Here is a 16,572-nt window from a genome sequence, read left to right as displayed (position 1 = left end):
CTCTGTTTTATAGCTACCTATCTCGAGCTATCTACCGATCGGGTCGTTTCTTTATTCTGCTCTTTCTCCTCCCGTTTGTACTTCCCTAAGTCGTTCCTCGTGGCGTGCGCGTTCCCGAAGGCACCGTGGTCGGACCTTCGACGACACTGCGGTCGTGCAACGCGGACGAGTGCGTCTCGGACAGCTAGGACGCCGGGAGCACAGGTGCAGGTGCGGGTGCATGTATATAGTTGTACGCGACGCGGAGACGTGAGCTGGAAGAAACTACGTGTGCGAAGTTGGCGACACGGTTCCGGTGGTGTCGGTAGTTGCTGTGGCAGAATGGACGGTAGCACAAGTCCGCCGTCGGATGTGACGGCAATGGGAAGTGAAAATGAGGAAGGATCAAAGACGGAACGAGGCACCGACGACACCGTCACCTCTGTATCATCGAATTCGATCAATTCCACGTATTCCATTACGCAGCCTGACCAGTCAACAACGAGGGAATATCGCGGTCAGGATTCGATAAGAGCCGGTTCAGCTTCTCCGCTCCCTACGACCTCGCCGTCTTCGTCGTCATCGTTGTCCTCTTCGTTGTCACCGCCGCCGCCACCGCAACCGCAACCGGGGTGTGGCTGCGTTCCTGCTACCGTCCTCGAACCTGATGAAATTACCATTAGCATCACGCCGACCACCGGTGGACAATTTGACCTTACCGTCGATCGCACCGACACCGTTGAGAATCTCAAGAAAATCATCTCGAAGAGGTTGAAGGTCGCCAAGGAACGGATTTGTTTATTACAACGTGAAAGGTTAGTATATAATATGCATACATACGGTAAAAAAAAAAAATATCACCTCTTCGTGGGCGAAGAAACGTTCGTGTTATATTTATGCTCCTCGGCATTCGATAAATCGATAGCACGTCGTAGGGTCGATCTTTTCGTTAGCTTTTTCTCACGAACCAGTCGCAGGGAGGAATTAGGCGTAGACCTCGCCCTGCGCTTCCCTCGTACGAAAAAAAAAAAAAAGAAAAAAAGAATAAAAAGAAAGGAAAAGAAAGACTGGTAGGTGAACGTGTGGAGGATGATCGTTGCGTTCCTGTGTAGTACGGTGTATGTAGTTCGAGAGGTGCAAGAGAAAGAACGAAGAACGAAAACAGCATCGACGCGATGAAAGAAAAAGAGAGAGTGGGCATAATATTTGTAGGCGTCGTGGGGGCCGCCGCACGGACCGATCCTCCTCTTTCCTGCGAGCACGCGAGAGAAACATGGTGGAGAGGAAGGTTGGCATACCATAGACTTGGGAGTAGGAGGTGGTGGAGGTGGTGTAGTAGGTAGAATATCTCCGGAATCGCGTCCTCGTAAAGTGGAACGGTGACAGCCCTCTGCAGTGAGAGGTAGAAGAAGAAAGAGAAACAGTTGGACAGAAAAGACGACGACGGGGCTGGCTATTCCCGTACGCAACGCATCGACAAATTTTTTTTCTTTCTCTTTATCTTCTCTTTGTTGCTTCGCCGTCTTTTCTTTTGTCTCGAGTAGCGTTCGGTTGCCTTTATTCAACAATAACGACGTTAATTTGTAAATTGTACTGAATTTACGATTTACAGTGAACAGCTGAGTTCGAAAGAGGCGCTCCTATTGATTATCGATAACTTATCGATGTCTAACGATACTATCGAATCATCGATAGCGATATCGAAGGAACGTCAGTTCGAGGGGACGCGACGCTCTTGAATCTCATGTGCCGCTAATTATCGATAACTTATCGATGTCTAACGATACTATCGAATCATCGATAGCGATATCGAAGCAACGTCAGTTCGAGGGGACGCGACGCTCTTGAATCTCGAGAATAGTATTAATCAAGAAATTGAAAACTCTTTTTCTGTGCCGCTAATTATAATAGTGAAATTCCGCGATATCACGTGCCGCAGAAAATACTTAAATGCTAAACGTGTTGAATTTGAGAAGCGGTTGGAAACGAATACCTATCGCTACGTGTTCGCTGATGCTTGCTGGGCCAGTTTCAACGGAGGTAACACACGCCAGTTTCTCTCCACGCATTTAATACGTGTGTGCTCGCGTTAGCGCGTCAATGTAAGCAACACGTGCATACGGGGAACCGTTGATGCGCGCCCTGTTTGTCTCTTTCTCTGTTTCATTTCACGGCTCCTTACGCGCATGCGTATCAGCCTTAAATGCATAATCGTGGACCGACGACCACTTTAATTTGTAATATTATTTTTTCAGAAAGTAATCTCGAACGATTCGTCTAAAGAGGTTAGATCCTCCATAACTGGTGAAAAAACAAGTCTTGAACTGTAACACAGCTTTACCTTAATCGTTTTTTACCACTATTAAGCGTGTGTGTCATCGTGAGTCTTATACCAGTTAGTCATCCTTGTACAGGCACAAGGACTGAACTTTTTCGTTGGAACGTTGAGGGTCGTCCATCGAAGACGTATCGAACCTTTTCACGTGATCAATTTATCGGAAAAGATAAAGGTTACATTGTACCATATTCATTGTAATTGACTCATCTAAATTTAAATGGCTTTATTATACATACATATGTTTGTCATTAGAAACGCTCAATAACAGATGAACTCTCTGGGAAGGAAACAATACGGATTCCTTTTGTATGAATAGCGTAGCTGCTTAATCTCCAAGAAACGATAGCAAGGGGAAAATAATATTTATGGTATTGGTAACAACAATGTATTCTGTGTTATATATCCCGACTTTATATATTTACTTCATTGTAGGCTCGACGCATTGTTGGATCCATTCTCTATCTCTATCGCACGGTCTACCTTTTGTGACTGGCTCTTTTGTAATTTATCGCCTTTGCGAAACGGAGTCGCCTCTTTATCCAGTCTCAAACAAACAGTTTGCGTTTCCTTCGACTTATCCAAAAACGATAAGATTCCTGGAAGACGAGCCACGAATCTGCGTCTTTGACCTAACAATTGCACGGTTTCTCGTTCAACAAATGGTATACGTAGTTTCAATTATTTTTTAAATTCATTTAAAGGATTCTTTTTTTTTTTTTTTTTTTTTTTTCTAACTTGTGCGTGTTTATCATGGACAGGCTTAAAGGTCAGCGTACCAGGATCTTCACAAAAACCGTTAAGTTCGTTTGAGTCCACGCAAGTGGCGCCAGGGTCGCAAGTAAAAGCCTGCAAGATCCGCCACCCTCGCACTTCCGTTCCTAATGATGATCAATGAGCTACTGTTTAACCCGTTCGTTCCTAGAGCTTGAAAATATATTTACAAGACGGTACACTTTCGTCAAACAACCGAAATTGAATGTACGAATGCCGAGGAAGGAATGTTTGTATTTTGCAATTGGCTCGGTGACTGGTTAACGCACGCGTACTTTTAACAGGTTGTTGTGCAATATTTGAAAAAAAAAAAAAAGGTATTGTGAATCTAGCTGATAGATTTGAGCAGTAATTAATGAATTGAATCAAATCGCTTGTAGAAACATTTCGAAATTCATTGTTTCGAAGAGGAAGTTGTACGATAACTTCCGTGATAATCTAAGTCAATATCGCTATTGTCTTATCACGCGCATTGCGCTTTTCTCTTATCTTTTTCTTCTTCTACTTTCAGCGTGATCGCGATGACTAACGTCGTCGAGATTTTCTAAGTGTCAAGCCTTCTTACGCTGTAATTTACGTAACGACGTTAGAAATTCTAAGAATATTGTCGCAATTGATCGCACGTTCATAGACAGAGAATAGTTAAAAATAGACAGCAATTCGAAGGATTATCGATAACCTTGTAAACAAAGAAATAGAAATTTCTTGTAACGAAGCCACGCATCGTGTCAGCTCGAAATTACTTGTACCATAGTTTTAACACCTTAAAAATTTCTGTTCCAGGCAATTACGCGAAGGAACGCTCGAGGAAAATCGTTTACAAGATGGCAGTCGACTTACGTTACTACCGAGCGTCGAAACCGGCCTTCTGGTAAGTCATATTTTTCCCTGACAATATCTATAATAGTGTTTATCAAGGAATTAGCGATGAGTTGAAGCCGGATTCTAAACTGTTCTCTACTCGTCGACCAGCAAAGGATCTGTGAAACCGGAGTTCTTATAAGAGAGGCAGAAAACGTGCACAAAGATCCAGACAAACGCCGTTAGCTCTGCTATTCGTGTATCATCGGGTCACTTAGTTTCTCGGTCACCGTATCGTCGGTGCTTTATTTTCCTCTGCTATTGTGCCACATTTTTCCACCGTTCCCATGCCATCTAACAAGTGTCCTACAACCTTTCAACTATGCTCCTAAATCTCTAACTTCCTTTTCTTCATTTTGTTTCAGTTCCTAATCTTGATGTGTTCTAACTGTATCTTAACTGCGTTCTGAATGGAGGAAAAGTATAAGAAATTATAAGGATGATTCGAATCGATAAAGAAAAAGGAGAAGCTTCTGATCCTAGGACCCGGTGTACACGCGTACAAAGGATATAGACGGGTTCTCCCGGTTGAAATAGAGTGTAGCCCCGTATCCGAGAGGTGCTGGCAACAGCGCAGCACGGGTCCTTATCGCGACCGAGACTCGTTCGCATGGCTGTCAAGGGGACCGCCCGCTCGAGTCTCTCGGTCACCCGCAGTCAATTTTAAAGTGCGCGCTCGTGTGTAGTAGGTATACGTAGCTTCGCTCCGGCCACAATCACCGCTATACCGGCTATATACGCCCCATTCTTTCGTGGGTGGTTACGAAGAAACGGGGCGAGACCTACGCCGGTTTTGCATGACATAGTTGGCCAGCCTGATTCGATTTTCTTTCGCCAAGAAATGCGCCTTCCGATCGTCGCGCGTTTTACCTTATTCGTGGACTTTAAATGAAAGAATGAAAGAAAGAAAAATTAAAAATATACTATGTTTGTTTTTCTTTGTTTCATTCATAAAAACGTAGTAAGGTTCTTGACTCTTATTCCTATACACGTGCTGCTGTTATTAGAACATTTTTCTTCTGAAAATCTATTATATGGGTAGCTTGGTATAGCCAAGTTGCTCCTGGGATGTACATTAAGTCAGTTAATAGGTTGAAAGTTTGATAGAGAACTGGGATTGACTCGAAAGCATCTCTTGAACTTCTATCGATCGCTTATGGAAATTCTGCACTGGTACTTACTTAGCGCTTTCGCATTATCACCGGAAACGGTACGCGTCCAAAAATGGCATTAAACGATAATTGGATGGCACGAAATGCGGTGCTTTGATATATTGTTTCTGCAGCTGGCTCAATTAATTGTTGCAGACGTTGCTAAGCGAGGCGACTAATCGTTACATCGAACAAGGCACCGAAACCCCCGCCAGCTTTTTTAATAATGAAAACCGTGTAAGAATGTGACGACGTCGGTGCTGAGACAACGGTTACTTCCATTGAAGATACAGAAGGGACGAGCCACGCATTTTCCTTCGTTTGTAACACAGCTTTTTGATTAGACAAATGGTTAAACCCAGTTGTACTGGTAATAACGTGGCAGAGAAATTCTGAACATAGCTTTTGGAAAGTTGTGCAAAGTGAGAGTAATCGTTCAAAGCGCACATTGAAAGGTGACGCATAGGCGTTTTGAAACGATCAAAGAATTTTCACTGGAGACTCAGAGAAGAAGGTATTTCAATCCTTGGGAACATTTTTCTATGAATCTCTTTTCTACACTCTTCTATCGGTGAGCCTTTTTTTATTTCAGACAGTCCCAGAGTGATTAGTTGCGATTAGGACGATTGAATGACGGGAACCCTTACTGGTTTGCACGAATGTAATTCGTCGTTTATGCGCTGGTTAGCATCTTTACCAGTATTCCCAGTCGACACGTGGTTCGTAGATCCGTACATGCGAGTCTGTAGCGGAGCGGAGGTTCTTTTCTCCGAGTGTACTTTTCCTTATTCCGCTGTACGAGCCACCACCGGGCCAGGCGTGTCCTAGCGACACACGACAAAGAGTGGGAAACGGTCTGTTCAGAGGGGGAAGACAGACGTGTGGTATTTACGATTCATGGTGTACGTTTCTGGCTGATAGCAGGTTGCACTTGGAGCGTGGCGCCATCCGCTTCTTCGACGGTCGTCACAGAACTCGCACCGCTTTGTACACGTCGCCAGGGGTTCTCGAATTTCTGCTGACACCTTGCTCCTTGCAACGAGAAACTTGAAGATACAATTCTATCCTAGCTGCATTTTTCTTATCTTCTCAGTTAAACCAACGATGCCCGAGGGTAGAAATAATAATCTAAGCAGAGATAATTAGAATCCTGTTAGAGGGGATTGTATATAGTTACCCGAACGTAGGTCCTTTGGTCGATGAAAAGGAAATAATAATTTTAAAAGAGCGTAAGGAAGCATTATATGGTTAAGACGGCGACGTAGGTCCATTCATCGAAGCCCAGATTCCCCGCAAAACGAACGCACACAAATCGAATTACCGAATATATGATGACCGTCAGTGAAAGGAAGTCTGTTAGGTGTACCGAGGGATACCTAGCTGTGCCGTCAAGGGTCTGAGCCGCGGTTCCGCGAGGTTTCCTCTCTTCTGCAGGTCTTCTCGCGTTTCCATCTTTCCTCGTATGTAGACTCATCGATTCAACCTCATCTTGACTCGTTGGATGAATAAGCTATCCGGAAGAAAGGAGCATCTTTATTAATATTCTGAATCTCTAAGGATCATAAGGAAAGAAAAAAAGAACCTTCTGAATTTTCCTGAGATTTTTCAGTAGATCGAATGGTGTAACAACGCGTAACGATGTATTACTTTTTTAATATTCTTCGAGGATTTAGAATCCATAGTCTCCCCTAGGTTCTTTGTACTACAATTTCTTATTGTTGTAAAGAATAGGCGGTTTTATTTTGTTCTTAACAAGAATGATAAAATTGACCGAGTTGTTGATGGTTAATCGAGCATTCCTCCCTGTACGGCTTCATCTTGGGTCTCCAAATCATTGTCTCTTATCCTGTAAAAGTATTTAAACGGCGTTTAGCGAAAAAACACGTGGTTACATTGTATCATCTGTCGTAAAGTTACATTTGATATGTCATTAGCTCTAATTGGCATTAATATTTTCAGGCACAACGACCCGAGCAGAGTGTGATGCAAGCGCTGGAGAGCCTAAATGATTCTCAGGTGAACGACTTTTTGTCTGGCAAGGCTCCATTGAATCTCACCATGCGCCTCGGAGATCACATGATGCTGATACAATTGCAACTGTCCACTGTGACGCCACCTTCGCCAACCACCAATCAGGCGACCAGCAGTACAACCGGATTGACCATCGGTGGAAATAGCCCGAACGGATCTAATTTATCCACCAGCCACGTTTCGACCTCTCTGCAGAGCAGACGATCCACCGTTTTGGCCGCACGCTCGACCAGCAGCAGCTCCTCGACTAAATTACAGAACGGCACAGCAGCTTCGCGATTCTCCCCTTTGATACGTTTGGCAGAAGCGTTGCACGCAGCCCGTACTAACTGCAGTACCAATCTTTCGACAGCCACCACCACGACCAGCCCTGTTTGTTCCAGTCGCGCAACTACCGCCCCATCTGTGTCCTCCACGTCTTCTTACTCGTCGACCAGTCCGCCGCATTCGTCCTTCTGCGCTAATCAGTCGCAATCAACGCGCACCACCAGTAACCATGGCTCTTCGTCGCCGCCCAACACCACCAATTCCAGCGCGTGTCAATCTTGCCTTCTTTATCATCATCACCTTCTTTATCATCATAGTCACCATCATCATCATCACCATCACCACCATCATCATCATTCAAGAAACAAGTCCACGACCTCGCCCAATACCACCCAGTCATCCACCTCTGTCGACCATCTGCAACAATCTACCTCAACTGGTCATGGCTGCATGGAATCATCGATGCCCTACGACGTTACTCCGCCAAGGAAAAAGCTCTGCACCGCTCACCACCATAGTCAACAGTCCATGAGTGGCGCAGACTCTACGAGGAGTACCGCCGTGGACGGTGATTCCAGTGTACAGAGTCCTGCCTCCTCGTTGGCCGAGCAAAACTCGAAAACAGCGACCCTCGACACCAGAGCGTTGGTGGAAGCTTCCCGTAATTTGACGCAGAAACTAAAGCAGCTCTCCTCTGAGGTACTCACCTCGCGGGTCGACCTCGCAGAGGTATACATTATTACCGATGCCAGTTCCCCCTGTGTACCACTATTTATTATATATTTTAAACCGGCGTCTACGTTTTAAGGTCCCAAGAGAATTTGAAATTCAAATGTTCTTAACTTCTTGTCATTCTTCTTACAGATAATGTATATTGTAAGATAACTATGGATGCTCTTAGGCCCTTAAGTAATGTCTTCTTTTGTTCATTTCATTTAGTAAATGTATGTTATTTCTATAATCGAGTGCATGTTTATAGTAAAGTTGTACGTCGTTTGTATTTAAATCGCTAGACAAATAATTAATTATATTTATTCTTTGAATTTAGGAAAACGCAAGACGTAGACAAGGTGCAATAATAGAGAGTATGCACCACCATGGAAAGGGTGTGTACTCTGGTACGTTCAGTGGAACCCTGAACCCAGCTCTTCAAGATAGACACGGACGTCCTAAGCGAGACATAAGTACCATTATTCACATTCTGAACGACCTGCTGTGTGCCACGCCATCAGCCACCGCAGGTCATTACAGGCATCATCATAGGCATTCTAGTGGCCGTCAGCAATCTTCAGCGTCTCCATCCTCCAGTGGAACGACAACTGTTAATGGTACATCAACGTCCATCGGTTGTCACGATTCCCCAACACCTGGATACTCTAGTGGTATTGAATCTTACAGTATTAAAATGAACTCGCAATGTTATTCACTTAGATTTCAAGGATTTTCTTTTAAAAACTTATCCTCTATCCAATTATTAACGTGACATTTCATTCAAAGTACTCCATTGTATTCTATGAAATAGAGGAACTGTCGAAGGAAAATGAAGCAACAAAGGGAAAGATGAGACGGCTACGTTTGGTGATGGAACAACGACGCGCCAAGAGAAAAGCCAGAAAACAAGCGAGGGCAGCTCCGTACACCACGCAATGGGCTGCGGTCACGCCGGATCCTGATCCTAATCACGATCCAAATACATCCAGCACTGCTACCGCCAATGCAACGGAACCACAAAACGAACCAGAACTACAACCGTGTAGTCCGGAACCGGTTGTAGCTTAAACGCGTGTTATCTGTTGAATGGTAACCCTAAGTAGTATCGCCTTGTATGATACATGCAATGAATTTTTCAACTAGCGCACTGATTTATTCAAAGATACGGATAAACTCGATCGCTTTTTACGCGTATATACCTTTTCACTACGAGATTTTCTTTGATACGTACCAAGTACTATAAGAAAATGGATCTCGTTTTCACATTTTGTTACATCCGAGCGAAACGTGTCAGATTGGAAATCGAGGAGTATTTATCGCGACATGAATTTCATTGATACAGAGACTGTTTAAAAAAACCAAGTACGATGTTATAGTTGTGCGCCACAACATTCTATACGCATAATTTACAGTATTGCCCTATGATACGTGTACCTCCGATACTGTTTTCAACGTTTCGACACCCTTTCGATCGAAAGTAAGAGATAAGAAAAATTCTAGCAATATTATAAATACGTGCGATCAATAGGTACGATAATAGAAAGTTTCATGGGAAATGTGCACGTCTCACTGGAAAGTTGCATGGGGAATTTAATAGGGACAAAAATTGTAATTGTAAAAGTAATTGAATCGCATTAACAATGTTTGGCTATCACTCAGGACTTGATCATAGCTGACAATAATTCGACGAATGAATCAGTGTGACCAGTATGTACGCCTATAATATATTATTGATCACGTACAAGGGAGATTCGATGAACAGACGGAGAAATCCCATGAAAAAGAAAGCATGGTACGCTAAAGGAGTTGTCAATAGCGAAGACTCCTTTTAAAAACTAGAACAAACAAGACCGTCACTTTGATCGATGATTATCAATCTTGTCGGTATTGGCGTATACTCAATTAATAGTAGACACGAGTAGAATTTTAAACACTCACACGTCGCGAATTGCAGGGAAGACTGTTATATAAAAGCAATGTTACAGTGTTTATTCATGGTAACCATTACGAGAAATTGCAGGCCTGCTGCGAGAAAATGAAAGATTTGTTTTCTGAGTGGTAACTATATTTGTTTGACTGGTTAATCTGTATCACGTTACTGAATGCATATAAGAAGAGTGCATTTTCTCAATATCACTGATTAGGAAACTTGTGTATCAAGAAAGCTTTCACTGTAACGCTTTAGTTTTATCAGTGAAAAAAGAATTATGTCTTAACACACTAGCATTAATTGCACTTTGCCTACTAATGTAAATAATTCAGTAGTGTGATATCGATTGATCAGTTTGGTGTCAATAATTTCATATCAGTTCTGGTATATGTAAAAATTGGAACGGATTGGAATTTATAACTTAGAATCGAATGGTAAGCTTGGTTGCTCTTCGGGATCACCATCGGTTGTCTTTGTTGAGAAGAAGAAAAACAGAACTCAAAGCACGTGGATAAATGGTCCTATAGTTAGAACTAGATAATCCTATCGCATGGCTTCTATGCCAAAATTCATTTAAGTTTTACTAGGTACTAAATAATATAATATTATCTAATAGTATATTGCGCTAGGTTACTTAGGAGAAAAAAATATTATTATTATTATTATTATTATTATTATTATTATTATCATTACTACTGCTACAGTTTTGCAAACTGGCTCAATATTGTAACATATGATTATCGAATTCTCTCGAGTACCAAAATAAATAAGATTGCTTGCTAAGCTAAGGAAAAAAAAACAAAAGTCCAACTTTAGTCTTGTTTAAATGTGACATCGTCTGTTGAGTATTTGTTATTATTGTTATTACTGTTTATTACCTGTAAAATTCGCCGATATTGTTTCGTTCTACCATTATTGATTATTATTTTAGTTAAAACGACGAATTCGAAAATATGTTTCATTTTTAGATTATAAGAATATACATATGATTTAAGAAACTTAAAAAAAGAAAAAAAGAAAAAACACAAGTATGAAATTGGATTAAAAAGTTATTAATTTTGAAATTGTTTATTTTAAATTATGTCTTGAATCACGTGAAATTGTAGAAACTTATCGAAGCTTAAAAATTATGCTATCATAGTTTATATTACTAACAAATTGTTGTAGTTACACGCAACACAGACTTCGCGACAATACAACCATTATTATAAAGAAAAACGATTATTGTTATTCTAGTGAATCAAATTATCACAAATATTATGCTCTTAAGTAGGCGTATTATTTGCAATTTGATTTTCCAAATGCAACGATTCAAAATGAAGATTGTGCAATTTTCTTTTATTAGTATTTATAGATAAAATTCTGCGCTTTGCTATATTTTTTAATCGGAAATAATAATGTGCCAACTTTACTAATGCTATACTGCATATTTTCCTTTTTTTCTTCAAATACAAGTATTATTAATATAAATCTATATTGGAATCTACAAATTTCTTTTCAGTTCTATCGTGGCACATATTCTCTAGTGGAAAATTATTCTTATTTGGATAATCATTTCTTTACTGTTTAATGATAAAAAGACTTTTACAAGATACTTGGTAAATGTAATTCTTTTATATTACTTTTGGCTAGAGGCGATATTCGTCGATATCATTACTAAATACGTATTAAATTCTTATATCGTTACTAATGTCACATCGATATTACATACAAAACAATATAAATGGTCGCGTATTTTCTACATTTAACAACAATATATATATAATACAACATATCGCGAAAAGATATTTACGATATGTATGAAATCCTTGAAACTTTCTCATTTACATGTGTGTCTTCAATGTTTGCTACGTAACTTTATCAGTCAGTCCAGAGAAAAACAAAACGGAACGTCAAAATGTTAATTTAACATTCGTATTAACATTTTAAAGCGTTCAATAAAGTTACGTGTCAACGTACGTGATACAAAGGAAAATAGATTCTTACAAGAGATTTGCATTTTCAAACAATGATAAAAAATGGACGGGATACAACAGGCGAAGTGTCATTAACGATGAAGGAAAAGCATATGGTCGATACAGATTTTGAGAGCTATTTAAATACATGAAATACTACACATTTTGCAAAACCAAAAACAAAACCATAAACACGACATTCGCCCTTGTGATTTCATTTTCGGTATGGCACACTGTTAGTGCAACGTGAATACTTCATTGATGTTTTATATTAAAAAAGATTTGTATATTTTGGCAGTTGAAATTTAGTTATTTAATTTTACATATGAATATCAATAGCGTGTCATCAGCAATGCCTTTAATACTTCAAATCTTTCAAGTGTACGTGTATTAAGAAAAAAAAAAAAAAAAAAAAAAAAGGAAGAAAAAAAAACACGCTTATATACATAGTGCATACAAGCACCTCCTTCGTTGATTGTCTAGTACAAGTTAATCTTTTTCGTAATAACTTTACGACACATGTGACAAGTTTTCAAAGGAGCTGCACAATGTTCACAAGCTCCGTGTCCACAGAGAAAAGCGACATTACGACGACGTTCCATACAAATGCTACACATGTTGGCTTCTTCTAAATCAGCTACCCTAGTTTCTAAGTAACGTAGTCGTTCCAAGTCCTTGTCCTTCTCTCTGTCTTTATCCGGATCACTCTCTTTCTTTTTATCGTCTAACGCATTATCTTTCATTTTCTCGTCTGATTTTGTCAAAGAAATCTCGCCTGTAGCTAATTGGCCATCTAAGTAAGAAAAATTGATTATACGGATATAGAAAACGATCCGGCTTCGTAAAACACGTTGCAATGATTACCTTGAATCGCGTCTGGTTTTGTAATTCCATGTCCACACTGTGCGCAGTTAAATATCGTAACGCTACTGCTAGGGTTGTATCTGTTCCCATCTTTCATCGAATTTGGTAGGAGACTTAAACAATTTTGACATTCAGAAGCGTCACCGGAACCAGGTATACCTTTCCTTGATCCACGCACCACTTCTGACTGTGACGTTGTATCTATCTGATACAAGGGAGGTTGCGAAGCGGGAGCATTTTCTATTCTACGATTATAGGAACGTTTATAAGAACATTTGTAAATTACTTCTAATTGTCACAGTATCGACGCAACACTTACTCTAACTGAGTACTGTGACTTTGGTATTGATAACACCGAAAGATATCCGCGTACGGTGCAATTTGTGGATCGGCTTCAAGAAGATCCAGAGGCGTCTTATTCTTCGAATTTTTCACATGTTCAAGCAGAGTACAACTTCGGTCTACGCTTACCAAGAAACAAGCCAACGATAGTTCTGTCTTCACGTTTTGCCTTGCTAGACTCTGCCATATCTGCAATGATCACACAACGTTCAATTAACAGTACACGAAACAATGAAGATTCTAAAGAAAACATTACCGCATAAATGAGTGGCGAATCTCGACAGCTTTCAGGGGTAGGAACAAGATTCGTTTGATTCGGGCTCTTCACTATAGCAATATGCAACACGGTGTCACCGTCTGCATCGGTGCTGGCGATGTCTGCATTATGGTGGACCAGTAATTCTACCAGAGCCCAATGACCCTGAGAAGTAGCCAAGTGCAACGGTGTCTGTCGACGATTGTTTCGTAGGTCTACTTTCGCGTGGCCACCATTAGGAGAAAGAAGTATAGCAGCCACGTCTTTGTGACCATTTAAAGCCGCCAAGTGTAACGCCGCGAAGCCGTCCTCTTTCTTCACGTCTACCAAGTGTCTTGCTCGTGCAACTAATCTCTCTGTTGCATGAGCGTTGCCCTTTAAGGCAGCATGATGAAGCACGTTGAAACCTCGTTTGTTTCGCAAAGTGAAATCCACTCTTTCGCATGAACAAAGCGCGTCGGTTATATCCAGGGCGTCTTTACCGATAGCATCGTGTAAAGCTGTATCACCATACGCGTCTTGTAAATTCACGTCACACTGGTGACGTAGTAAAACTTTGACGCACTGACTATGTTGCTTGTTCACGGCAACGTGCAACGCGCTGCATTTCCCATTGTTCACAGCGTTGATTGCTGCACCTCGTGATAAAAGCAGTTCCATTATCTCAGGTTGATTCCTATACGAACGGAGAAAGATGTTCATGGTCAGGATTTAAAAGTACTTAGAAAACAGGGTAGATTTTTACAACGAACCCGAATGCAGCATAATGAAGAGGCGTGTCTCCGTCTTCGTCCACCGCACGAAGAGACGCTCCAGCGTCCAAAAGAAGAGTACAAAGATCACGCTGTCCCTGATGCGCTGCCACTTGCAAACATGTCTTTTTACCACCACCCGGACCACCAGCTCTCGCGTCTACTCTACCTGGATACTTTTTAAGAAATTCTTGAACCGCCGACACGCCAGCTTCCCCCCTGGCTGCATCTCTTAATAATTTCTCTACTTCGATATCCACACCTTCAGCTGTACAATAAATGTGACTTATTAATAGTAAGATAGAATACAATTAACGAATCAGAAACGTACCTGGCCAGTCTTTGTTTCGATTCGCTTCTTCCTGGGATGAAACAGCTTCTGTTCCAGGAGGAACAAGGGTTACGCTTAAAGGATTAAAAGTCCACGTGTGACCGTCCAAAGCTACTCTCAAGTCTCCATCGGAATATATTTTAATCACTTTTCCAGTTTTCCCTAAAGCATTTTTCATTACGTCTATCCATTCTCCGTGACCTCGTTGATAAAGTTTAACCGCCGTTAAATCAGTCTTCACTCTAACTATATCGCCTAGAGAAAATGCCTCTTTACTTGTTACTTTTGTAAGTGCACCTGGATGGAATGTCCACCTGTTATTGCATCCTTCGAATTGTACACGCACGTCCCCCTTGTCTGTGATGCGATGAACTCTACCGATCTAGACGTAACAATAAATATGAATACGTGTAAATTGTAGAATACAACATAGGATATTATGCGATATGTACCTTTCCTATATATTCGGCCATGCGTGGATTCCACCCACCGTGGCCCTCTTGCATTTCTTTTAATGTGTTTACATCAACTAATACTTTTAACTTATCCCCAACATTGAAAGTTGAGTGGCGTGGACTAGATATACTGGAAGGAATGCCGCTTCTGGTTGAAGCTGCGTTGCTTCCATTATCAGAGACAGTCATTATTGGTTGTCCAAGGAGTGGGAGGTGCTCCTTGTAATATGTACCGGCAGTAGCTTCTTCTACATAGCACAAATCTACGCAACCTTTGTACCCGAGACGATACACGTTTGTGCTACCTTTAGACCATGTTACAGTAGCCACTGACCGGCTACTTTCGTTATCCCATCCACGTATATCCATAACTCTTCCAGTTTTTCCTGCAATTGTAGGTAGATTTTATATAATTCATGTTACAGAGTGCAATAGGTATTGCAAGTGAAAGAATACCTCTTCCTCCATCTTGATTTCCCCATTCCCAATCTGGGCCACGAACAACCTTTGCTCCAATAAATATACCTTTCAAGGGTATTTTAGTACAGCCCTCTCTTGGAGTTAGTTGAATCCTATATTGAAACGTATATGTATAGTAAATTACATGGTACATTACAAAGTAAATGCAATATAATTGAAAAGCCTACCCTACAGAAGTAGCTGTTAGAAATCTTTCAAAGGTGTGGCTCAAGTCATGCACATCTCCCATGTAACATTGAGTACACAAATCATAATCGCAACATTGGGTACATTTCCATCTAATGCCAATTATCCAATGCCTTTTACACCCATCGCATATGATGTTTGGATGTTTAACACCTGTGGCTGCATTATCAAATACCAACAAATCGTAAGCTCCTTGATATCCAATTCTGTAATTACTCCTAGATCCATGATCCCATTGAACAATGACTGTTTTATCCGGTGTCCTATCAGATGGATTGGGATTAGAAGCTGAGTTTCCAAATGACTGAGGCTTGCCAATCTCTACAACAGTTCCCGCGTGTCCCTCTCCACCATCCTGATCGTCCCACTTCCAATCTTGCCCACGAACTACCCTCAAGCCAACCTCCAACATTTCCGTTTATGCCTTAAAAAATAAATGCACCAAGAACATGTTAATTGTGATTTTTTTCAAAATTTTATTTTAGAAATTACACAGCTTTAAACGTACTCATTTCAATCAATGAAATTTCAGTTTGGTAGAATGAAAATAAGTAAAATATATAAGCTATATGAAAGATTTGATACTGTTTTAAAAAATACAGGAAAAATTGAGTGATAAGATGCATTCGAGTCGAAGCATACGTACGTACCTGAAACGGACAAGTCTAACACGACATACCTTATGAATCATATGCACTCGTGCGGCTTTCCATCTAGTTGAAAAGATATTTAGCCGCACGGTTCATGAAACAACTGGACAAGACGAATATAAACGATAATATTCGCGGATTTTCCGCGACAACATCATTACCAAGGATTACGAAGGTTCATCCTGATAGGATTCTGCGTCTGTGTCAACGATCGTAACCTCATAACGAGTTTGTCGAAGGCGCCTCTTTCGAGCGATAGCAG

General features: G+C 41.0%; 2 protein-coding genes across 3 annotated transcripts; one reads left to right on the top strand and one right to left on the bottom strand.

The window, feature by feature from the left end:
* Positions 1-212: 212 nt before the first annotated feature.
* LOC117606582 (uncharacterized) lies at positions 213-9,706 on the top strand. 2 transcript variants are annotated; one of them, XM_034329231.2, is made up of 5 exons: positions 213-794; positions 3,872-3,959; positions 7,060-8,097; positions 8,447-8,780; positions 8,921-9,706. In XM_034329231.2, the coding sequence occupies exons 1-5, from the start codon at positions 322-324 to the stop codon at positions 9,175-9,177; spliced, it is 2,190 nt and encodes a 729-aa protein (XP_034185122.1). In that variant the 5' UTR covers positions 213-321; the 3' UTR covers positions 9,178-9,706. The 2 variants fall into 2 exon arrangements, with proteins under 2 accessions (XP_034185122.1, XP_034185121.1); XM_034329230.2 differs by having other exon boundaries at positions 7,060-8,127.
* Positions 9,707-12,382: 2,676 nt separating this feature from the next.
* Positions 12,383-16,524, bottom strand: mib2 (E3 ubiquitin-protein ligase mind bomb 2). The gene is made up of 10 exons (XM_034329191.2): positions 16,311-16,524; positions 15,642-16,084; positions 15,451-15,566; positions 14,992-15,380; positions 14,540-14,921; positions 14,209-14,476; positions 13,457-14,132; positions 13,178-13,389; positions 12,859-13,103; positions 12,383-12,787 (listed from the first exon to the last, which is right to left on the bottom strand). The coding sequence occupies exons 2-10, from the start codon at positions 16,070-16,072 to the stop codon at positions 12,474-12,476; spliced, it is 3,033 nt and encodes a 1,010-aa protein (XP_034185082.2). The 5' UTR covers positions 16,073-16,084; positions 16,311-16,524; the 3' UTR covers positions 12,383-12,473.
* Between the last annotated feature and the right edge of the window lie 48 nt (positions 16,525-16,572).

The sequence above is a fragment of the Osmia lignaria genome, chromosome 8 (assembly GCF_051020975.1).
Source record: "Osmia lignaria lignaria isolate PbOS001 chromosome 8, iyOsmLign1, whole genome shotgun sequence".
Classification (NCBI taxonomy): Eukaryota; Metazoa; Arthropoda; class Insecta; order Hymenoptera; family Megachilidae; genus Osmia; species Osmia lignaria.
This window is presented reverse-complemented; position numbering and strand designations above follow the sequence as displayed.

What these genes read in the sequence shown, in the direction of transcription:
- LOC117606582 (XM_034329230.2), top strand. Translation starts at nt 322, where the DNA reads ATGGACGGTAGCACAAGTCCGCCGTCGGATGTGACGGCAATGGGAAGT. An exon ending in GCGTCGAAACCGGCCTTCTG is followed by an intron (nt 3,960 to 7,059) that starts GTAAGTCATATT and finishes TAATATTTTCAG; the next exon opens with GCACAACGACCCGAGCAGAG. An exon ending in AACACCTGGATACTCTAGTG is followed by an intron (nt 8,781 to 8,920) that starts GTATTGAATCTT and finishes TCTATGAAATAG; the next exon opens with AGGAACTGTCGAAGGAAAAT.
- mib2 (XM_034329191.2), bottom strand. Translation starts at nt 16,072, where the DNA reads ATGTTGGAGGTTGGCTTGAGGGTAGTTCGTGGGCAAGATTGGAAGTGG. An exon ending in AAATCAAGATGGAGGAAGAG is followed by an intron (nt 15,381 to 15,450) that starts GTATTCTTTCAC and finishes CTACAATTGCAG; the next exon opens with GAAAAACTGGAAGAGTTATG. An exon ending in AAAACCAGACGCGATTCAAG is followed by an intron (nt 12,788 to 12,858) that starts GTAATCATTGCA and finishes TTTCTTACTTAG; the next exon opens with ATGGCCAATTAGCTACAGGC.